This window comes from Danio rerio, chromosome 6 (genome assembly GCF_052040795.2).
Source record: "Danio rerio strain M-AB ecotype USA chromosome 6, GRCz13ab, whole genome shotgun sequence".
NCBI lineage: Eukaryota > Metazoa > Chordata > Actinopteri > Cypriniformes > Danionidae > Danio > Danio rerio.
Genome location: NC_141026.1, coordinates 7,630,115 through 7,648,540, shown reverse-complemented (window position 1 = coordinate 7,648,540; position 18,426 = coordinate 7,630,115). Strand labels below are relative to the sequence as shown.

Below are 18,426 nucleotides of genomic sequence, written 5' to 3'. Positions count from 1 at the left end.
TTAAAATGACAACGGTAATTTGTAGTAAATAGCCTACTATAGTGTTTTAAACCATATAAATGTTTATTAAATATATTAGTATTTAAGCAGTTTAATAGGCTAGTGTTATATGCTTCTATGAATGACTATGGCAATTTGTAGTAAGTAGCTACTATAGTGTTTTTGAACAATAGAAAAGTTTATTATACTGTATATATTAGCATTTAAGAATTTTTTCCCCATTAGTAGAACACTAGTATCATATGCTTCTGAAAAATGACAATGGCAATTGGTAGTAAAAAGCTATAGTGTTTTTGAACCATATAAATGTTTATTAAACTGCATATATCAGTATTTAAGAAAATTTTTTTTCATTTGCAGAAGGCGAATATCACATGCTTCTAATATGATAATTTGTAGGAAATAGCTATAGTGTTCTAACCAATAGAAGAGTTTATTATACTGCATATATCAATATTTAGGAGGATCTTTTTTCATTTGTAGAATGCTATCATGCTTCTTAACTTCTAAAAATTGACTAATTTGTAGTAAATATAGTGCTTTTAAACCATAGAAAAGTTTATTATACTGCATATATCAGTAATGTTTTTTTCTTTAGAAATAGTAAATGATAGTAAATCATTAGTAGAGAGCTTATATCTATGCTTCTAATAAACTTGTATTGTAATTGGTAGTAAATAGATTATTATAGTGTTTTTGAACCAAAAACGTTTATTATACTGCCTATATTAGTTAGCGTTTTTTTTTATTTGTAGAATGTTAGTATCTTATGGTTCTAAACATCAAAAAATGACTATGATAATTCTATGGACTCTATGGACGTCTGTTTGAATAGGGTTGGAGCTAAACTATGCAGGGCACTGGCACTCCAGGATCAAGTTTGCCCACACCTGGGCTAGTATCACATACTTCTAAACTTCTATAAATGACTATGGTAATTTGTAGTAAATAGCCTATTATAGTGTTTTTGAACCATAGAAAAGTTCATTACACTGCATATATTAGTATTTAAGCCTCTTTTTTCATTTGTAGAAGGCTAGTATCATATACTACTAAACTTCTAATAATGACTATAGTAATTTGTAGTAAATAGCGTTGTGTTTTTGAAATAGAATAGTTTATTAAACTGCATATAAAGAGACTAAGCCGAAAAGAAAATGAATGAATGAATGAATGAATGAATGAATGAATGAATATTAGCCTACCTAGTATTTAGACATTTTTTTCTGGTGTAGAAGACTGTGTTAACGAGTCAATAGATGGCGCTAGATACAAACTTAAATGGAACTTGAACAACAGCATCACCTCTCGGCCACTCGCGCACACAAACATGCACGACACACACAAACGGAGATAGAGAGAGAGAGAGAGAGAGAGAGAGAGAGAGAGAGAGAGAGAGAGAGAGAGAGAGAGAGAGAGAGAGAGAATGAATTTACCCATTCGCTGCAGTCACGCTCATTTCTCCGGAGCTCGGGCTGAGGATGCTGCCGTCTCTCCTCCATATCCACGAGGATGCAGGAGCGCGCAGAGGCGGACGGGGGCGAGCGCACCGGGCCGCCTAAACCCACCCACATCTCACCGGCGATCATACACCGTCACTTTTCCAAACTTACAAGAACTATGCACGGGAGCCGGTGCTGAACAAATTGGGCGGACTCGCTCTATATGCCGGCCTTCCTTCTGCTCATCAGCTGTTGCTGCTTTGGGAAAAGTCGAGGCGACTCCCACTGTAAGGGCATCGGATACGAGCATCTCTACACGATGCGTCCTCAGTCTCCCTGACTCCTCCTGACACTGCCTGCCTGCCTCATTAATATTTGATCTGGTACCACAGCAGCAGAAGCAGCAGCAGCAGCTCGCCTCTTCTAATGGAGAATTCTCCACAAGCACAGCCTGGATCCAAGGCGCCGGAAAGTCCAGCAGAAGACATCGCCAACCTCACGGACGAAGAGCTCCTCCAATGGAGCAAAGAGGAGCTGGTGCAGCGGCTCCGGAGGTGTGAAGCCGATAAAATGAGCGTCATTCTGGATCACAGTAATCTGATTCGGGAGGTGAACCGCAGCCTGCAGCTGCATCTGAACGAGATCCGGGGGCTGAAGGTGAGCAGATGAGATCATGGGCGTCTGGAGCACACCTGCGCTCTCCGAGGAGGCGCCACAAGCTCTTGGGTGCACATTATTCATCCTGTAGGAATAACGCCTACTACTGTTGTCTTATGTGCCTGTTTTTTTATTTAAAGCTTCCAAACTTGGCAAGAAGCACACACATTAGTGGCATTGTTTTGATACCAGAACCACATTTTCGTTTTTTTTTATTTATTTTTTTTATATATTGCAGTGTTAAGACACCTGTTGTGTATGAATGTGACCTTTTTCTAATTTTAATATTGAATGTTGCAGAATATTTTTACTCTAAATGATCTAGGAAGACATTATCACAAATGTATTTTTAAACCAGCTGATATTTTTGTCTGTAAAATGCAAATTTGGATTTTTCACATATTTATTTACCTTAAAGGGATAGTTCACCCAAATATTACAATCTACTTACTATTTACTCATCTTTGAGTGGTTTCAAACCATGCATCCATACCAAACCATCATGAGTTTCTTTATTCTGTTGAACACAAAAGAATATATTTTGAAGAAAGCTGAAAACCGTTAACCAATGACTTCCATAGTAGCAAAAACAAATACTATAGAAGTCAAGGGTTACAGGTTTTCAAAATTTTTCTTTTGTGTTCAGAGGTAGAAACATTTGAGTGAACAAGTGAACAATAAATAAATAATGTCAGAATTGACATTTTTGGGAGAACTATCCCTTTAAGAACATGTTTTTAGAAAAAAGATAAGATATTTTAAGTTTTATAATAATAGTCCATACATCTTTCACAATACATCAGTCATACAATATAAGTTGTCATTTGCTACAAATATTTCAATGCTCTGAATGTTTAATCACATAGCAAAATTTCTCTGGCCCAGATTTGGCCCACACAATCAGAATTACAGTGCATGACTGGACCAATTCTGGCTATCAGACAAGGGCCAAACATGGACCATATCTGGGTCAAGTCTTAGCCAAATTAATGAACTGGGCCAAATACACAACTAGTTTAAACTACTTAATTAAAATGAGCTGAAACAACACAATTTTTGAGATTTCATTTGGGACAACTTAATTTTTTTTATGTTCAATCCACATAATTTTATTAGAAGTGTCAAGTTAACTTAATCGATTTGTGTTAGGACAACACGAATGAATTGTGTGGAACCCTGCATTTTTTACAGTGTATGTTGGTGTGTCACGACTGCAATGAAATTCATAAACCCAGGAAGCATTGCGCTTTGGGCACGTTTTGAATGTTTTTTTTTTTGGAAGTGAACTGATTGGTAGATTTTTTCTTTACCCAAATCATTTAAATGTATTTAAAATGTGGGTCGAAAAAGACTAAACCTATGTGACCCACATTCATTCATTCATTCATTCATTCATTCATTCATTCATTCATTCATTCATTCTTTAGTTCGTTCCTTCCTTCCTTCCTTCCTTCCTTCCTTCCTTCCTTCATTCATTCATTCGTTCATTTGTTCATTCATTCATTCATTTTCTTTTCGGCTCAGTGCCTTTATTAATCTGGGGTCGCCACAGCATAATAAACCGCCAACTTATCCAGCATATGTTTTACGCAGCGGATGCCCTTCCAGCTGCAACCCATCACTGGAAAACATCCATACACACTCATTCAAACACATACACTAGACAATCTAGCTAACCCAATTCACCTAAACCACATGCTTTTGGACTTAGGGAAACCGGAGCACCCAGAGGAAACCCACGCCAGCACGGGGAGAACATGCAAACTCCACGTGGCCCACATATACATTTTTAAAATCTGGACCAAATACTACATGTGACATCTGGCCCATGTCTTGTGTGTGGCCTTAAAGACGGCGCCACCTCTGCCAAACCCGGGTTATGTTTGGCCCACATGCTGTATGCCAGTGCAGGATGAATGTCTGCTGTGCCAGCTTTATGCCAAAAGTGGGCCAGAATGCTTTGCTACCTGGGTGGTTTATCAACTTCAATCATCAGTGTTGATGCATCATGCCAAGTTTGATATCATTGAAGCCAAATGTCATTGGTTCGCACATGTGTCTGATGAACTATTGCTTTAATTGAACTCTTTATGTCAGGTAGATGTTTGCCAAGCTCGTCACCTAAGAAAATCACAGCTTTAGGGTATGTTTACATGCCAATAATTAACCAAAGGTGGAAATGATTTTTTATTTGCATTAATGCTTATAATTTAGCTTAGGTTAAATATTAAAATACTGTCAAAATGATCTGTGAGATCTATTAAAATCACATTAATCTCCATCATGGCAGACCAGTAGTTGGCGATTTCACAATGTTTCAAGAGTTCACACTTAGCTGATAATCGATAAAGCGTATTTGGCATGCTGTCCCAGGAGAGAGCCCTGAGCTCGTAATATCCTCGAGCCCGGGGCTCCCTCCCGTTAGAAGGGCGAGAGGGGAGTTCGAGGTCAGGTAGGTCTCGAAAACTCCCCTGCTTGTCACCGTGAGAAGTGTGAACTGAGGTTGTATTGGGTGATAATTTGCTTTAGTCGATTTGGCTATGGTTCATGTTTTGGACGGTGGGAGGAAACCGGGGAACCCGGGGGAAACCCACGCGAACACGGGGAGATCATGCAAACTCCGCACAGAAACACCGACCGGCCCGAAAGGTTGGACCGGTGGTGTTCTTGCTGTGAGGCAACAGTGCTAGCCACTGGGCCACCGTGTCGCCCAATCAGGAAAGGAGGAGGATGAAGGGGTGGAAAGGGGGGAGGTTCAAGACGAAGATAACTAGAGTGATAAACTCAGGTTATTTATAATGCTTCCGTAATCATCTAATGGGGCTGATTACGGAGCTAATAAGGAGCCAGCCGTGTTGATTATAAGCACGTGATCCTCTCGAAATTAGTTTATGAATAAACCACACAAAGAAGAATTTTGTGCCTGCACACTTTTAGTTTCGTAGCACCCCATTGTTGTTTTGATTGTCAAATACTCAAACATGCCTTTAGGATATAAAGTGATACAAATGTGCACCATTTTCCTAAAACAAAAGTTGCATCCCAAATGACATCCTTTTGCATGATAATATGAAGATGTATTACTTACTGATGTTGAAGCACTTCCAGGTCATCAGAGATGTAATGACAGGACAGAATATGTGCTGTTAAATGAGCTCTAGTACAGCCTATGCAAAAAACCAAGGCAGTATGTTCAGCCAGTGGCGAGGCAGTGGCGCAGTAGGTAGTGCTGTTGCCTCACAGCAAGAAGGTCGCTGGTTTGAACCTCGGTTCAGTTAGTGTTTCTGTGTGGAGTTTGCATGTTCTCCCTGCCTTCGCGTGGGTTTCCTCCGGGTGCTCCGATTTCAGTCCAAAGACATGTGGTACAGGTGAATTGGGTAAGCTAAATTGTCCGTGGTGTATGAGTGTGTGTAAATGTGTGTGTGGATGTTTCCCAGTGATGGGTTGCAGCTGGAAGGGCATCCGCTGCGTAAAAACTTGCTGGATAAGTTGGCGGTTGATTCCACTGTGGCGACCCCGGATTAATAAAGGGACTAAGCCGACAAGAAAATGAATGAATGAATGTTCAGCCAGTCTTCTTTACAATCTTTCACGTAAGAATGTATTTGACTATTAGTTTTACCTGTAAAAGTGTGTGTGGAGTTTTTTATGGTCATTTGCAGTACTGTATTTAGATGCACGGTAACTGTTTATTTCCCAGAATTCACTGGAAAATCTCCAGTAACATACTGTAAACCATGTACTGTACACAGCATGGATATGTTAAAAATACATTATATTTAAACTGTAAAAACAACAATATATACAGTTACACAATGTATGTAGCTTGTACAGTAAGAAACTGTCGAGAAATGCAATATAATACTGTGAAAACAGAAATGGTTTACAGTGTACACTATGCACTTATAAACTGTGTAGTGAATGTGATTAGTGTCATTCCAAATGGAACACTAATGTTTTTTCCCAGTCGATGTTTAACAGTTGTGGTACCTGTCATGAGTACAACCACGTTCACATTCATCAGGAGGTGGCAGAAGAATTTTGAGTTTAGAATTTTGCTTTCGCAATCCAAAACAAATGGTGCAATAAATCCAACCATATCATCGATAGCTCCTGCCCTCCCGCTATGTCAGTTGAAAAAGGTCATTTCCATTGTGATTGCACTGCTACTAACACTATTTAAACTACAAAATGGCATAGAATAGTGCATAAGTATGCAATTTGGGATGTACCCTGTGTTTTTGTACATGATATATATCCAATGACGCAGTGGTGCAGTAGGTAGTGCTGTTGCCTCACTGCAAGAAGGTCGCTGGTTCGAGCCTCTGGGTCAGTTGGCGTTTCTGTGTGGAGTTTGCATGTTCTCCTTGCATTCGCGTGGGTTTGCTCTGGTTTCCCCCACCGGCTAAAGACATGCGGTACAGGTGAATTGGTTAGGCTAAATTGTCCATAGTGTATATGTGTGAATGAGAGTGTATGGATGTTTGCCATAGATGGGTTGCAGCTGGAAGGGCATCTGCTGCATAAAAAAAAAATATATATATACTGGATAAGTTGGCGGGTTATTCCGCTGTGTCGACCCCAGATTAATAAAGGGACTAAGCCGGAAAAAAATGAATGAATGAATGAATGAATGATATACATCCAAATGAAACTGTCCTGAAATGAGGGAAACAGTAGGGTGGTGAATGAATCCATCTTTGGGAATGGGAATGGATTGGATTATTGGAAGATGGGCGTTACCAACAAAATGAAAGAAGATTAATGAATGGTTGAAAGCAGGGCAGAGTCAAGACATCCCATGTGACCAGAAATAAAGACAAGTCATTTCAAGGGAGGAGGAAAGGTTATGGTATTTGATTAAAGATTATGAGGGCACGGTGGTGCAGTGGGTAGTACTGTCGCCTCACAGCAAAAAGGTTGCTGGTTTGAGCTCTGATTGGATCAGTTGGCATTTCTTTGTGGAGTTTGCATGTTCTCCCCGTGTTCACGTGGGTTTCCTCTGTGTGCTAGTAGAACTAAAGACATGTGCTATAGATGAATTGGGTAAGCAAAATTTTCTGTAGTGTATGTGTGTGTGTCCTGGTCCTTAAGGTTGGGGGTTGAGCATTGGGCTAACGACCCAACTCATAAAAATGAGATGTTACGAAACACCATGGTGCAGCTAAATATCAACTTTGATATAAACAGCCCTGGGCGTAAGTAAGTAATATACACAGTATATAACATACAAAGAGTAAATTTTGATTTCATGCTGACTTTAAACAAGGCCCTCTATTTAGTATAATTAGTGTAGCTTTAAAATGGCCGATTGGCCAACTACACCTTACAATTATTAAAAATTGATAATACTATTTGTTTTCCTTTTGGTGAAGGAGGTGAACCAGAAGCTGCAGGATGATAATCGGGAACTAAGAGACCTGTGCTGTTTCCTGGATGATGACCGGCAGAAGGGCAAGCGAGTGTCTCGTGAGTGGCAGCGTCTGGGTCGTTTCAGCGCCAGCGTCATGCGTAAAGAGGTGGCCCTGTACCTTCAGAAGCTAACAGAACTAGAACGCAAGCAGGAGGACGTCATCCGGGAGAACCTGGAGCTTCGGGAACTTTGTCTGCTGATAGATGAAGATAAAGGAGGAGGCGGAGTGGAAGGAGTTCAAAGTGGGACGGGAACCATTGGATGTCGCAATTCCATCGACAGCCAAAGTGGGCTCCTGGTACCTGGTTTGATGCGGGACGTGGGAGATGGGAGTAGCACCTCTAGTGCAGGAAGTGCAGACAGCAGCTCGGAGCACCCACACCATAAGCAGCCACAGCCACCATCTAGCACAGGAACTGGGAATAAAAGTCCAGATATCCAGAAGTCTCGTTCTTTGAAAAGAGGGGAAGGTGATCATGGGGAAATCTCCAGCCCTGACCCTCCTGTCCGGCACAGAAGCACAAGCCTGGAGTATCCCTTCGTTCTGCCCCAGCCCTGCCGACCTCGCTGTGGCTCCATATCTGTGCCTGATCATCGGCTGATAAGAGGGCTGAGTCCAGAAAAGTATGGTCGATCCCTAGGCCATCGGAGTCCTGAGACTCATCCAAAGCACCATCTGGCTCCAGGACAGCCCATGAGTCCTGAGCTGTACATCCAGAGGCACAGGGGCAGCTTAGGAAGTGGGCCTGGGAGTCCAGAGCCAAGACACTTGCTGCTAGGATCAGCAGAGCTCCACCATGAGAAAAGCAAGCTTGGAGGAAGTAGTCCTGAGATGTTGAGGCACCAGTACAGCATGAGTCCTGAGCACGGGAAGTTTGGCAGCCCTGGAAGAGAGACGTCACCACGAAGACTTGCTGGAGATGAGCTGTCCCCACACCATCGGAGCCTTTACAATGGTGTCAATGGTGGGTCCGACTTGCTAAATTATACATACATGAAAAACACTGATGGTGTGCTTGTATGCCAGAGAAATGATCATCCTTTACTGTTGTCGATCGCATTTTGACCTAGAGAGGTTGGGGTATGGTATTTACATCAATAATCAAATTTACTTTCATTATACCTACTATTTAAATAGGTAATATATTGAACTATATTGAAGTCTGTGACTGTTGTTGTGGACTTGAATTGAATTGACTTCCAATTCAGTTCCCTATGGTAAATAGAAATTTCAAATGGCAGAAAATGGTCATAACTACTTCCTCTACAAACAGCTGTGTTTATATCTATAAATAAAATAATATAGTTACCAAATACCAGTTTGCAACATCAAGCAGCATAATGAGCTGTTCTTATGGCAAAAAAAATCAATGGAAGTGAATGAGACTGGAAGTCTTGAGCCAAAAAGATGCCAATGGCTGCGCCTGTTCATGTGTGAAGAATAAGGTCAATGAGAAACAAAGAATATTAAGAGGTCTGATCACAACGTTCTCATTTTTATGCCATCATTTTCTGAGTGAGGTAGTCTCGGCTCGATTGAAACGAACCCTGGAGCGGTTCGATTGCAGTGAGAAAGTGATCCGATCCGAGCGCAGTTATATCACAGTGTGTTATGGATATGTAATAGGCATACGGCTATATGAAGAGAGAATTATGAGTAGGGCGGGAAGTTTCGTGAGTCTTCGGATGCCCGCAAACGAGTGAGGATCTCCCGTTAATCTCGCATCTCCCTCCCGGTCCTCAAATAGGCATCGTCGCGCACCCTTCTCACCCCTCCCCACCGCATCTCTCCTCAGACACGTCGCGCGTGCACCTTGTCAATCACCACCAAACCACCACCTCTCCTGACAGCTGAGCAGGATGCTGCAAAATAAACCCTGACACTAATGTGAGGAGAGTTTACTCACACGTGACTTGTTTTAGCTCCGATTAGAAACTTTGCAGTGTGAAAGCGAACCGCTCCAAGAGCAAAGAGTAACAATGTAACATTTGTAATCTCAGTTTCGGAACAACTGAATCGATTCACTGGTGTGAAAGCACCCTAAAAGTCAAGTTATTATTTGTTGTTCCTAAAACTTGGATAGGCAACAAGACTTTTGTCAGGTAGTGTGAATGTGACCTACCACATCAGTTGCGTCACTTCACTGCTATTCGTGATTTCTCCCACATCCTGATAGGATAGCAAAGTGTTCATTGATTGTACACTGAATGAGCAATATTGGCACAAGTACTAGGTTGAGGTACTTTTCACCCACAGTTTTTGTACTCTGTTTTTTTCACACCACCAGTAGGCGTTTTTGCTGCTTTATTGAACCAAAACTGATAGCTTATAAGATGTGCTGACTGTGTAAAATCTCACATTCTTAAATAAACACAGAGAGATGCGCGTCACTCCGTTTATGAGAAATGGAGAAAATCAAAGGCGCTAGGCAGGGATGTGCATATCCCACAGCTGCAGATAACGATTTCTACTGGAGAACATGCTGAGTAGCCTATAGTTCACACCGTCCATAAAACACTCACCTCAAGGTGAAAGATGTGACTCACTTTGCATTCATTAGCTTCAAGAAATGCCCCCTTAAGATGAAATAAGCACCGTGAAAGATCAGATTGATCTCCTGATTTAATAGCATGGAACTTGCTAGAACTCCTGAATCTTAACAGTGTTGAATTAATTTTTACGGATTTGTTACGTGCATGGTGGCACCTCTCCGGTGGCAAACCAACAATCTCTCGACTTGACAAGGTCAAAATGAAATCAATAATAACCGTTGAAAGATATTAGCTTTACAAATTGCGAAGCCCCTCAAGAATGCCTTCCAGCTAAGCACTAACAATAAAAGGTAATTGCTAACAGGATGACTGCTGTTGAGGGGATGCTGTGCTTTCAGCATTGTCCTGCATGTCTGTAAGGAAGCTGTAGACATTTGTCACTGTCAGAGCCTGTTCTGCTGTTGGTCCCAAGAGGAAAACTGCATGTCCACTGACCCTATAGACACTCCCAGATCATTCGCATCCTCCCCAATGCTGCTCTGAAATGCTGTGTGGTGTTGATGAACTAACAAGGTGTGTAGAGTATTGGGTTTACCCAAATAATGAAGAATGTCTGTGTCAGCTATACTAAATAGGGCAAATTAGCACAGAAATACAATCCCATAAAATCACTGAAGAGTGGAAGTTTTTTGTAATTAACGAACAGATCCAGAGCAGCTCATTTTCAAAGCGCAAATTAGATTGCAAACTAACAGAACCAGTGATGATACTGCATATTATATTCTAGAAACACCAGGTGAAAAATAACTTAAGACATTCTTTCTGGGCATTAATTAATGCCACAAGAACCAGTAAATATACAATCGTGAACCACAAATGCTCTCCTCGCATAAGATTGGAGTCTGAACAATAAGATTGGAGTCTAAACAATAAGATTCGAGTCTGAACAAATGACTATGATATAAGGTTCACTTAAAAATTCACCTTGACCACTATTTTTCTACATTAAAGTTTCTACAATACGCTAAAAGAGGGTTGAAAGTTGTTATCAATACTAGCTTTGAAGGGGTCATGTGGTTAGCACATCAGGACCTGATGGAGACCATGTAGGTCGAAACATTGTTACAATAAGTTTTGAGAGCTAAATTGGCAGTGCCGATTGCCTTTTTACTTTTTCCAATGTGTTTGTTTTGATCGAGCACCTGCCTTTAAGAATCTCAGATGTGAACGCATTTCTGTTTTTCATGGATGTATCATTTTTTAAGAATTATTAATATTTATATGAATATATATTCATATAATAATTAGTCATTTTTGATGGTTGGTTGTCGCCACCTATTGGTTAAATAATGTAATTGCTGCCTACAACTATCATTTTTGAGCGTCAAGTTAAAAGCACAAGATGGTGATTGTAGTCTTTACCATAAACATCAGTGCTTATATCTAAACTATAAACTGTTATCCCAGTACTTCTGTCTTATTTGACTGTAACTTCATAACTAACTTAAAAGACTAAAGACTGAATTTCATAGGATTAATAAACGCAAACAAATCACCATCATTTATAATTTACGTTTCGTGGGAAACCCACCACATCCCAAATAACCTACTACAACTCTTCCATCATCATTATATTTTATAGGAAAGCCTAAATGCTTTCATACATGTAATTTGAACAATGTGAGAGTCGACCTCTCTGCGATCGTTACAAATTTAAGATTAATTTACAAGTAAAAAAAAATGTTTTAGTCTAATCTGCAGGTCACGTGTGTTCCGAACCATGGGTTGTGATCTTTACGAATCACAGATCAACAGTGTTTCGTTACACCCCTAATAAAAGTGTCTTATGTCTGTGCGCATGCACAGTAGGGCTGCACGATTCTGGCTAAAATGAGAATTACAATTTTTTTAAATTAAAATCGAGATCACGATCTTCTCACGATCCTGTAGATGTAAAATAAAGGTTAAAATGAGCAGGCTATTATGATTGCTATTCTCAAACATATGGTAATAACAATAATAATATTAGGCATATGTGTAGCACTTTTAGTTTCACTTTCACTGCCAAGTGCGCTCATGTCATGGCTGCCGTCACTTTGAGTTCAGTTTGAAACAAACTGAACGTTATTTACAACGTTATTGCCTGTTATTCACAGCCTATACCGGTTCTGTTTACTAAAGTAGACATCTTTGGCGGGTATGCTCACGTTCCATTGGTAGTAAATAAAAAGTAAGTTAGCTTATGTGATTTCATGGCTGTGAATAAATCTTTAGATTAAGACAGAAATGACATTTTTGGGTAAATTATACCTTATACATACAGTATGTGACACTTTCTACACAGTTTGAAGGTGTGTATGTTGTTGAGCAACATATATAAAATAATGTAAAGACTTGTGCAACCACCTTAACGCTTCTCTCCAGACCTTGAAAAATTAATTAGCTGAATCGTAGAATAGCAGAATTAACATTGCGTGTAGAGTCGAATCGAAATCACAATCTTTTTTTGATTAACCGTGCAGCCCTTTTGTACATGAACAAAACCCTTTTCTGTCATTTTAGTGGGGATGATTGGAAACAATACAACACGATAGTGTGGACAAAAGAGCATTTTTAGACAAAAATTCTGTTTTTAAATTTATCCAGATGTAGACAAAGTGGCTAAATTTGTTGTTTTGCGAGATTGACTTAAATATAAGCTGTTTTTAGACTAAAAAGAAGGTTTGAAACCTGTTTTATTAATGACCACTAATGCGCCATTTTGATTTCTCAGATCTTGCTATTTCGTAAAATTTTTTTGTTTGTTTTCTTCTATACAATAAAAGTTAAAGTTGTTTAACATCTTCTTTTGAGTTTCACTAGAGAAAAATTAATACAGGTTTGGACAACATAGGCTCATTCTGAAAACATAGCCCTATCAACGTTTCTGGAGACTGCGATTTATGTAGCCAGAAGTACGTATGGCTGCATTTCATTTTTTAAACGAACGCTATGGGGTGGTATGATGCCATTCCGTTTCGCGCTTACCAGCTGACCTTTTACCTCAGTATAGACAGCTTTCCCGCTGTAACCAATTTGTCCCGTTGAGGAGTTGACCACAACGATGGGGTTCGAGTCCGGTTAAGAACGATTTCAGAAAGCAGATAAGACAAAAACTACAATTAACAAAATAACAGGGCTTTTGTTTCAGGTTTGCTTTTGAAGTGGGTGGGCGGGTCGATCAATAAAACTGGTTGGGTTTAGGGAAGGAGCAGGGTGGATCAGTCGATTGGTCAGTCAGTCAGTCGGTCAACAGCGGCCTCTGGTGGGCTTACGCGGCAGGTGCAAATAGCACTTGCGGGAGATATTTGAGATCTCAAAAATCATACACAGCGACCTCTCATAGATTCGCGAAAAAAAGCTGCAAAAAAATCGTTCCCCCTGGGAAGTATTTCGCAGTCTCCAGAAATATATATATAGAGGTACGTTTTCAGAATGAGCCTGGGTTGGGTTTGGAATGACAAGCAGTAACATAATTAGCCAAACTGATCGACTATCTCATTAAAGTCAATCTGTTTACTTTAGCATCTGTGTTTATTGCCAGGATAACAAGAACATTGTTCTGGCGCCTGTATTTGTTGAAGAGCCCTGTCAGTGAGCGCTTTTATAGAGAATCCATCAGCGCTGTCAGCATTAACTCGGTGGGCAGACAGCTAGCGTCCTTAATTTATTTATTTAGTTCACTCAACGGTGGTGGCTGTACTGAATTTTGGAGTTATATCACAGTTATATCACAGTTTAACCATGATTATATCACAGTTTGTGACATAAGAGCTGTGGATGTCTATTTGCAGGCCGGCATGATGGAGACGGTTACAGCATTTGCACGTATTGACAAAACCGCATTGTGCTGCTATTAGGAAATCCGTTCAGAAGTAGCATGTTGAAGTCTACAAATCACAAACGCAGTATTTGTTGTAGGAATTAAAGTTGCGCATACATGTGGGGATGTTGGAGCTCTGGATAATCCTGTAAGAGGTTTTCAGAGAATTATTATTATTTTTTTCTGCTTTCTTAGCGTGTGGCTCTTATTCAAAAAGCCCAATCACACGATTATAAACATCACGGTGGCTTTAGTCAGCGAAGTTCGGATAAAGGAGCGTCTAAATAACAGCGTGACAATACAATCCCTCAGCGTTTTTCACAGAAATCCTGCACCACAACAAGCACCTTTTAACCTCCTCAAAACTAATCTTAAAGCCATCATTCTGCATGCTTTTTTTCCCTTCAGACTAAGATGCAGAATTAGAGTTTGCATGGGAATTGTACAGTAGCGCTGTCAGTTAATGCTTGAAATTTGGCTTGGATTTCACATGAGGGCGGTTCTCATTCAGGCAGAACAGTATGCTGAAAACATCTGTCGATATGCAGCTTTATGCAAAGAAATCGCCAATGCTCATGTTACTGAACGTTAAAAGGAAGCCATTGTTGGACAGGCAGAGAAAAATGGGTGCTCTATTCTCAGTCACTTGGCTCAGGTTTATATTTTTGTGTTTTTTGCTGACCCCGCACTGAGAGCAGATGGAGGAACCGAAATGTTGTGTTTTTGTAGCAGTGCAAGGTTAAAGGACCAGTTCACCCCAAAATGAAACTTCTGTCATCATTTACTCACCAACATGTCATACCAAACCCGTATGTCTTGTTTTAATCTATCAGAGATAAAAGAAGACATTTTTAATATTACACTGGTCTAAATGAATGGGGATCTGAGCTTTCAACCTTACAATGGGCCATGAAGAAACTTAAAAGCATAGCTAAATATTCCAAATCTTCTAATGTTTCCAACATAGGTTCATTCTAAAAGCGTAGCCCTATATACATTTCTGGAGATTGCCAATTATGTAGCCAGAAGTACGTATTGCTGCATTTTGTCTTTAAAACGAATGCTACGGAGTGGTATGACACTGTTTCTTTTCGCGCTCACCAGCTTACCGCTTACCTGCATGTGGACAGCTTTTCAGCTGTTACCACTTTGTCTGTTAGCTCGACACGTACGTCAGCGGACTTGAGAAGCAGAGATGTGTTGACCGCGACAACGGGAACAGTGCCAGAAAGTGGGTAAGACAAAGCAGTATCAAAATTTACTTAAACAAGTAAATGAATGTGGTATGTATATATATTAAAATTAAAATTATTAAATATAAGTAAATAAAAAATTACAAAGCACGTATGTGAATGTGGTAAAATTTAAAAACGTGGTTAAAATCAGGCAAGGGCTTTTCTTTTTCTGGATTGCTTCTCAAAACTCTGCGTTTCGTTTATGGAAGTGCGTGGGTGGGTCAATCACTGTTTTTTAAAATACTATTGATTGGGTTTAAGGAAGGGGGAGGTGGGGGGATTGGTCGGTTGGTCAGCCAGTCAGTCAGTCGATAGCGCCATCCGGTGGACTTAAGCGAGGAGAACAGGCGCAATTGGTACTCGCAGAAGAAATTTAAGATCTGAAAAAGCGTAACATCAGCCTCTGGTGGATTTGTGAAAATAAAAACGTAAAAAAAAGTATCTCCTGGGACATATTGTGCTTTCTCCAGAAATGTATACAGGGGTCGTAATCAAAATGAGCCTGAACTAGAATTTAGTCAGTAAATGTGTTTCCATCATAGTTAATGAAGAATTTCTCTTATTGGATTTTTTTCCTACTTAGTTTTGTAGATACGTTTTTATGGAAACTTAAAAAAAAAAAAAAGATTATATACATCTTAAGCATTTTTAATCCAGTATTCCAAAATACTCATGCAAAAATGGTGGATGAAAACATAGTTAACCTTCTTTGTGTTGTGCACTATAACTTTGGCCTGAAACTGCGAACATTTGAAAATTACTGGCAACTTTCCAAAAAGGGATCATGTGTGAACAGGCCCTTTTTCGAAAATACCAGTACAGTTGTTCTGACAATTTTCCGGAAAGATATGTTGTAACATTAACTGTAATTTTCCGGAACATACAGTTTAAGGAAAATTGCTAGAAAGAATGTGTTCACGATAAGAACGTGCTGACGTGAGTCTCCTCCAGCCAATCAGAACACTCAGATGCATTCACATCCGCAATGTTTATGAAAATTAAAGCCTTTGAATATTTTATCAGACACATTTAGCTGCTAGATGTTAGTCAGATAACTTTTCTATCTTTCTTCTTAATGCCAACTGTGGAAATAATTATCGATAAAATGCTTATGATAAACCTCTGTTTGTTGACCTTCAAGCTCTGCTTCAGTTGCTTAATGTGTGTGCACGTGAAGCAGCCGGTGAGCACCACCACACACACACACACACACACCCACACACACACACACACACACATTATGTACCATCAACCATCAACAAAAGCCAGACCTTTTCTGTGTTTACAAATACAATGATAGCCATTTTGAGCTCCTTTCTGGTTAATGATGTCAGAATTTACAGGTATTTTGGAATGGATGTGTGAATGGTCTTTTCCAGAAAAAAATCCGGAATGTTCTTGCCTGTGTGAATAGCACTTTTTTTAATTTACCGGTAAAGTCGTTCTGGTAATTTTCCGTAAATTTACCGTTATGAAAGGGGCTAATGGCTGAAGATGGCTGAAAAGGGTTTCATTTTGATAACATTGGCCTGTATTTCTTTTCATACATTGTTGTGTACACATATGCTTTGTTGAATCAGTGCGGTCATTAACCAATGACTGAGTTTGTGAAATTAGTAAACTAATCCAGTGAAAAGATCTTGAATTTGTTCTAGAACTGGAAGCCACTTCTCCTTTCATAAACTGAGTGGCATAATCACATTTCTTGGCTAAGCTTCACTGCTCTAAAACTCTTTCCAAACTCTTGTGCATGTGAGATTTATTTCTCAGCTACTTTAAACCATGGCAATTCTAAGACTTTACTAATACCACAGATAAGATTGAGGCTTTTAAAGAGGAGACAAAGCGGCCATTACACAACTCCAGGAAAAAAAGGCCATTTCATGATGATACAGAAGTCAGACCTCTTCAGACTCAAACTCTTGAATCCTCAGGGAAGGTTTAGGCAGACCTGTATCTCAATTGCTCTATGTGTGTGTGTGTGTGTGTGTGTGTGTGTGTGTGTTGCTCCTCTGTGACCTTGGGAAAAACCCCCCTCTGACTCCGGCTCTATATTTAGCTCTGAATCTGACAGCCTGCTCACTGTTTACCTCACACATACAGTAGACAGAGACCTTTCCCCCACTTCCACTATCTAACACACTGTCTTACAGGTGACAGGCTGAATCGTAACTTAATTTAATTTAATTACATTTTTTTTTTATTTAATATTTTTTTATTTACTTATTGTTTGTTTAACTATTATTTATTTTATTTTAACGCTATTATTCTGACAAAATTATTGTATACCAAAGGCTGTACCTTAGTTTTAGTTAGTAAATCCCTTTGTTGTGAAAATTAAATAAAATTTGTGTTATTTTACTTATTTAAGTTATCTTATTTATATTCCAGTAATGTTTCGACTTTACTGTCCAGTTTTTTTATCAGGTTACTCACTTTACCTCAATAAACTCCCCACTGGAAGGGATTCAGGGCAAGTACGATGGATACAACTCGAGCCACTGCTGAACTTTTATTGCGTACACATACACAATGTTCATCCACAAAGTAAACAGCCGTACTGATGTTACACTTGTCTGTCAATCTTCGACGTCCTTCCTTGTCTAATGACAGTTGTTAGTTGCTAGTAACTAGTAGCTGGCAGCGAGCTAGGTTATAAACCGGCAAGCGTACCGGCCCCGAACAATAACTGAGAGAGAATGAAAATGAAACTTGTGTCTTAATTTATACACAGACACAACCGATCGGCTAGAAACGGTAATACACATCTCCATAATCTATCAGAACTATGATATTTATGAAAATACAACATAAAAATTGCCTGCATTTAAACTTACAATTCAAACATACATACCTATATTTGTTCTTCAAATACTCTGAAACATAATAACATCTATTCCTAAAAATAAACAGATTATAAACAATAGTGACACACACGGGAAAGTCCTACATTTACTCTTTAAGGAAATGTATAGTGATGGTTATATTTTAGTTTTTAAATTCTGTTTTATTCATATGCCAGAATAGTTGGTGGTTCATTGACCCCTGATAAATCAGGAAATAAGTCAAAAGAAAGTGAGTGAGGTTTACAAGCTTTAACAACTGATATAATACAACACTTAAATAATGATTTATTTTATATTATTTAATTTTAATTTAATTTAATTATTTTTTATTTTATCATTTTTTTGTTTAATTATTATTTATTTTATTTTAACGTTTTTATTCTGACAAAATTATCGTAGACCAAAAACGCTACTTTACTTTTAGTTTGTAAATCCCTTTGTAGTGAAAATTATATAAAAAGCTGTGAGCTTTTTTTTT

General features: G+C 39.2%; 1 protein-coding gene across 6 annotated transcripts in view; it reads left to right on the top strand.

Annotated features, from left to right (window-relative positions):
• Nucleotides 1-1,456: 1,456 nt before the first annotated feature.
• Nucleotides 1,457-18,426, top strand: part of ccdc85al (coiled-coil domain containing 85A, like) — a 38,940-nt gene continuing 21,970 nt past the window's right edge. For 3 of the 6 annotated variants that reach the window (NM_001004570.2, NM_001442045.1, NM_001442046.1), the window contains exons 1-2: nucleotides 1,457-2,099; nucleotides 7,475-8,477. In NM_001004570.2, the coding sequence (NP_001004570.2) occupies nucleotides 1,869-2,099; nucleotides 7,475-8,477 (1,234 nt within the window). In that variant the 5' untranslated portion in view covers nucleotides 1,457-1,868. Of the gene's footprint in view, nucleotides 2,100-7,474; nucleotides 13,304-18,426 lie in introns of those variants that run through there. The other 3 variants (XR_015492716.2, XM_087255444.2, XM_087255443.2) reach the window with 3 other exon arrangements.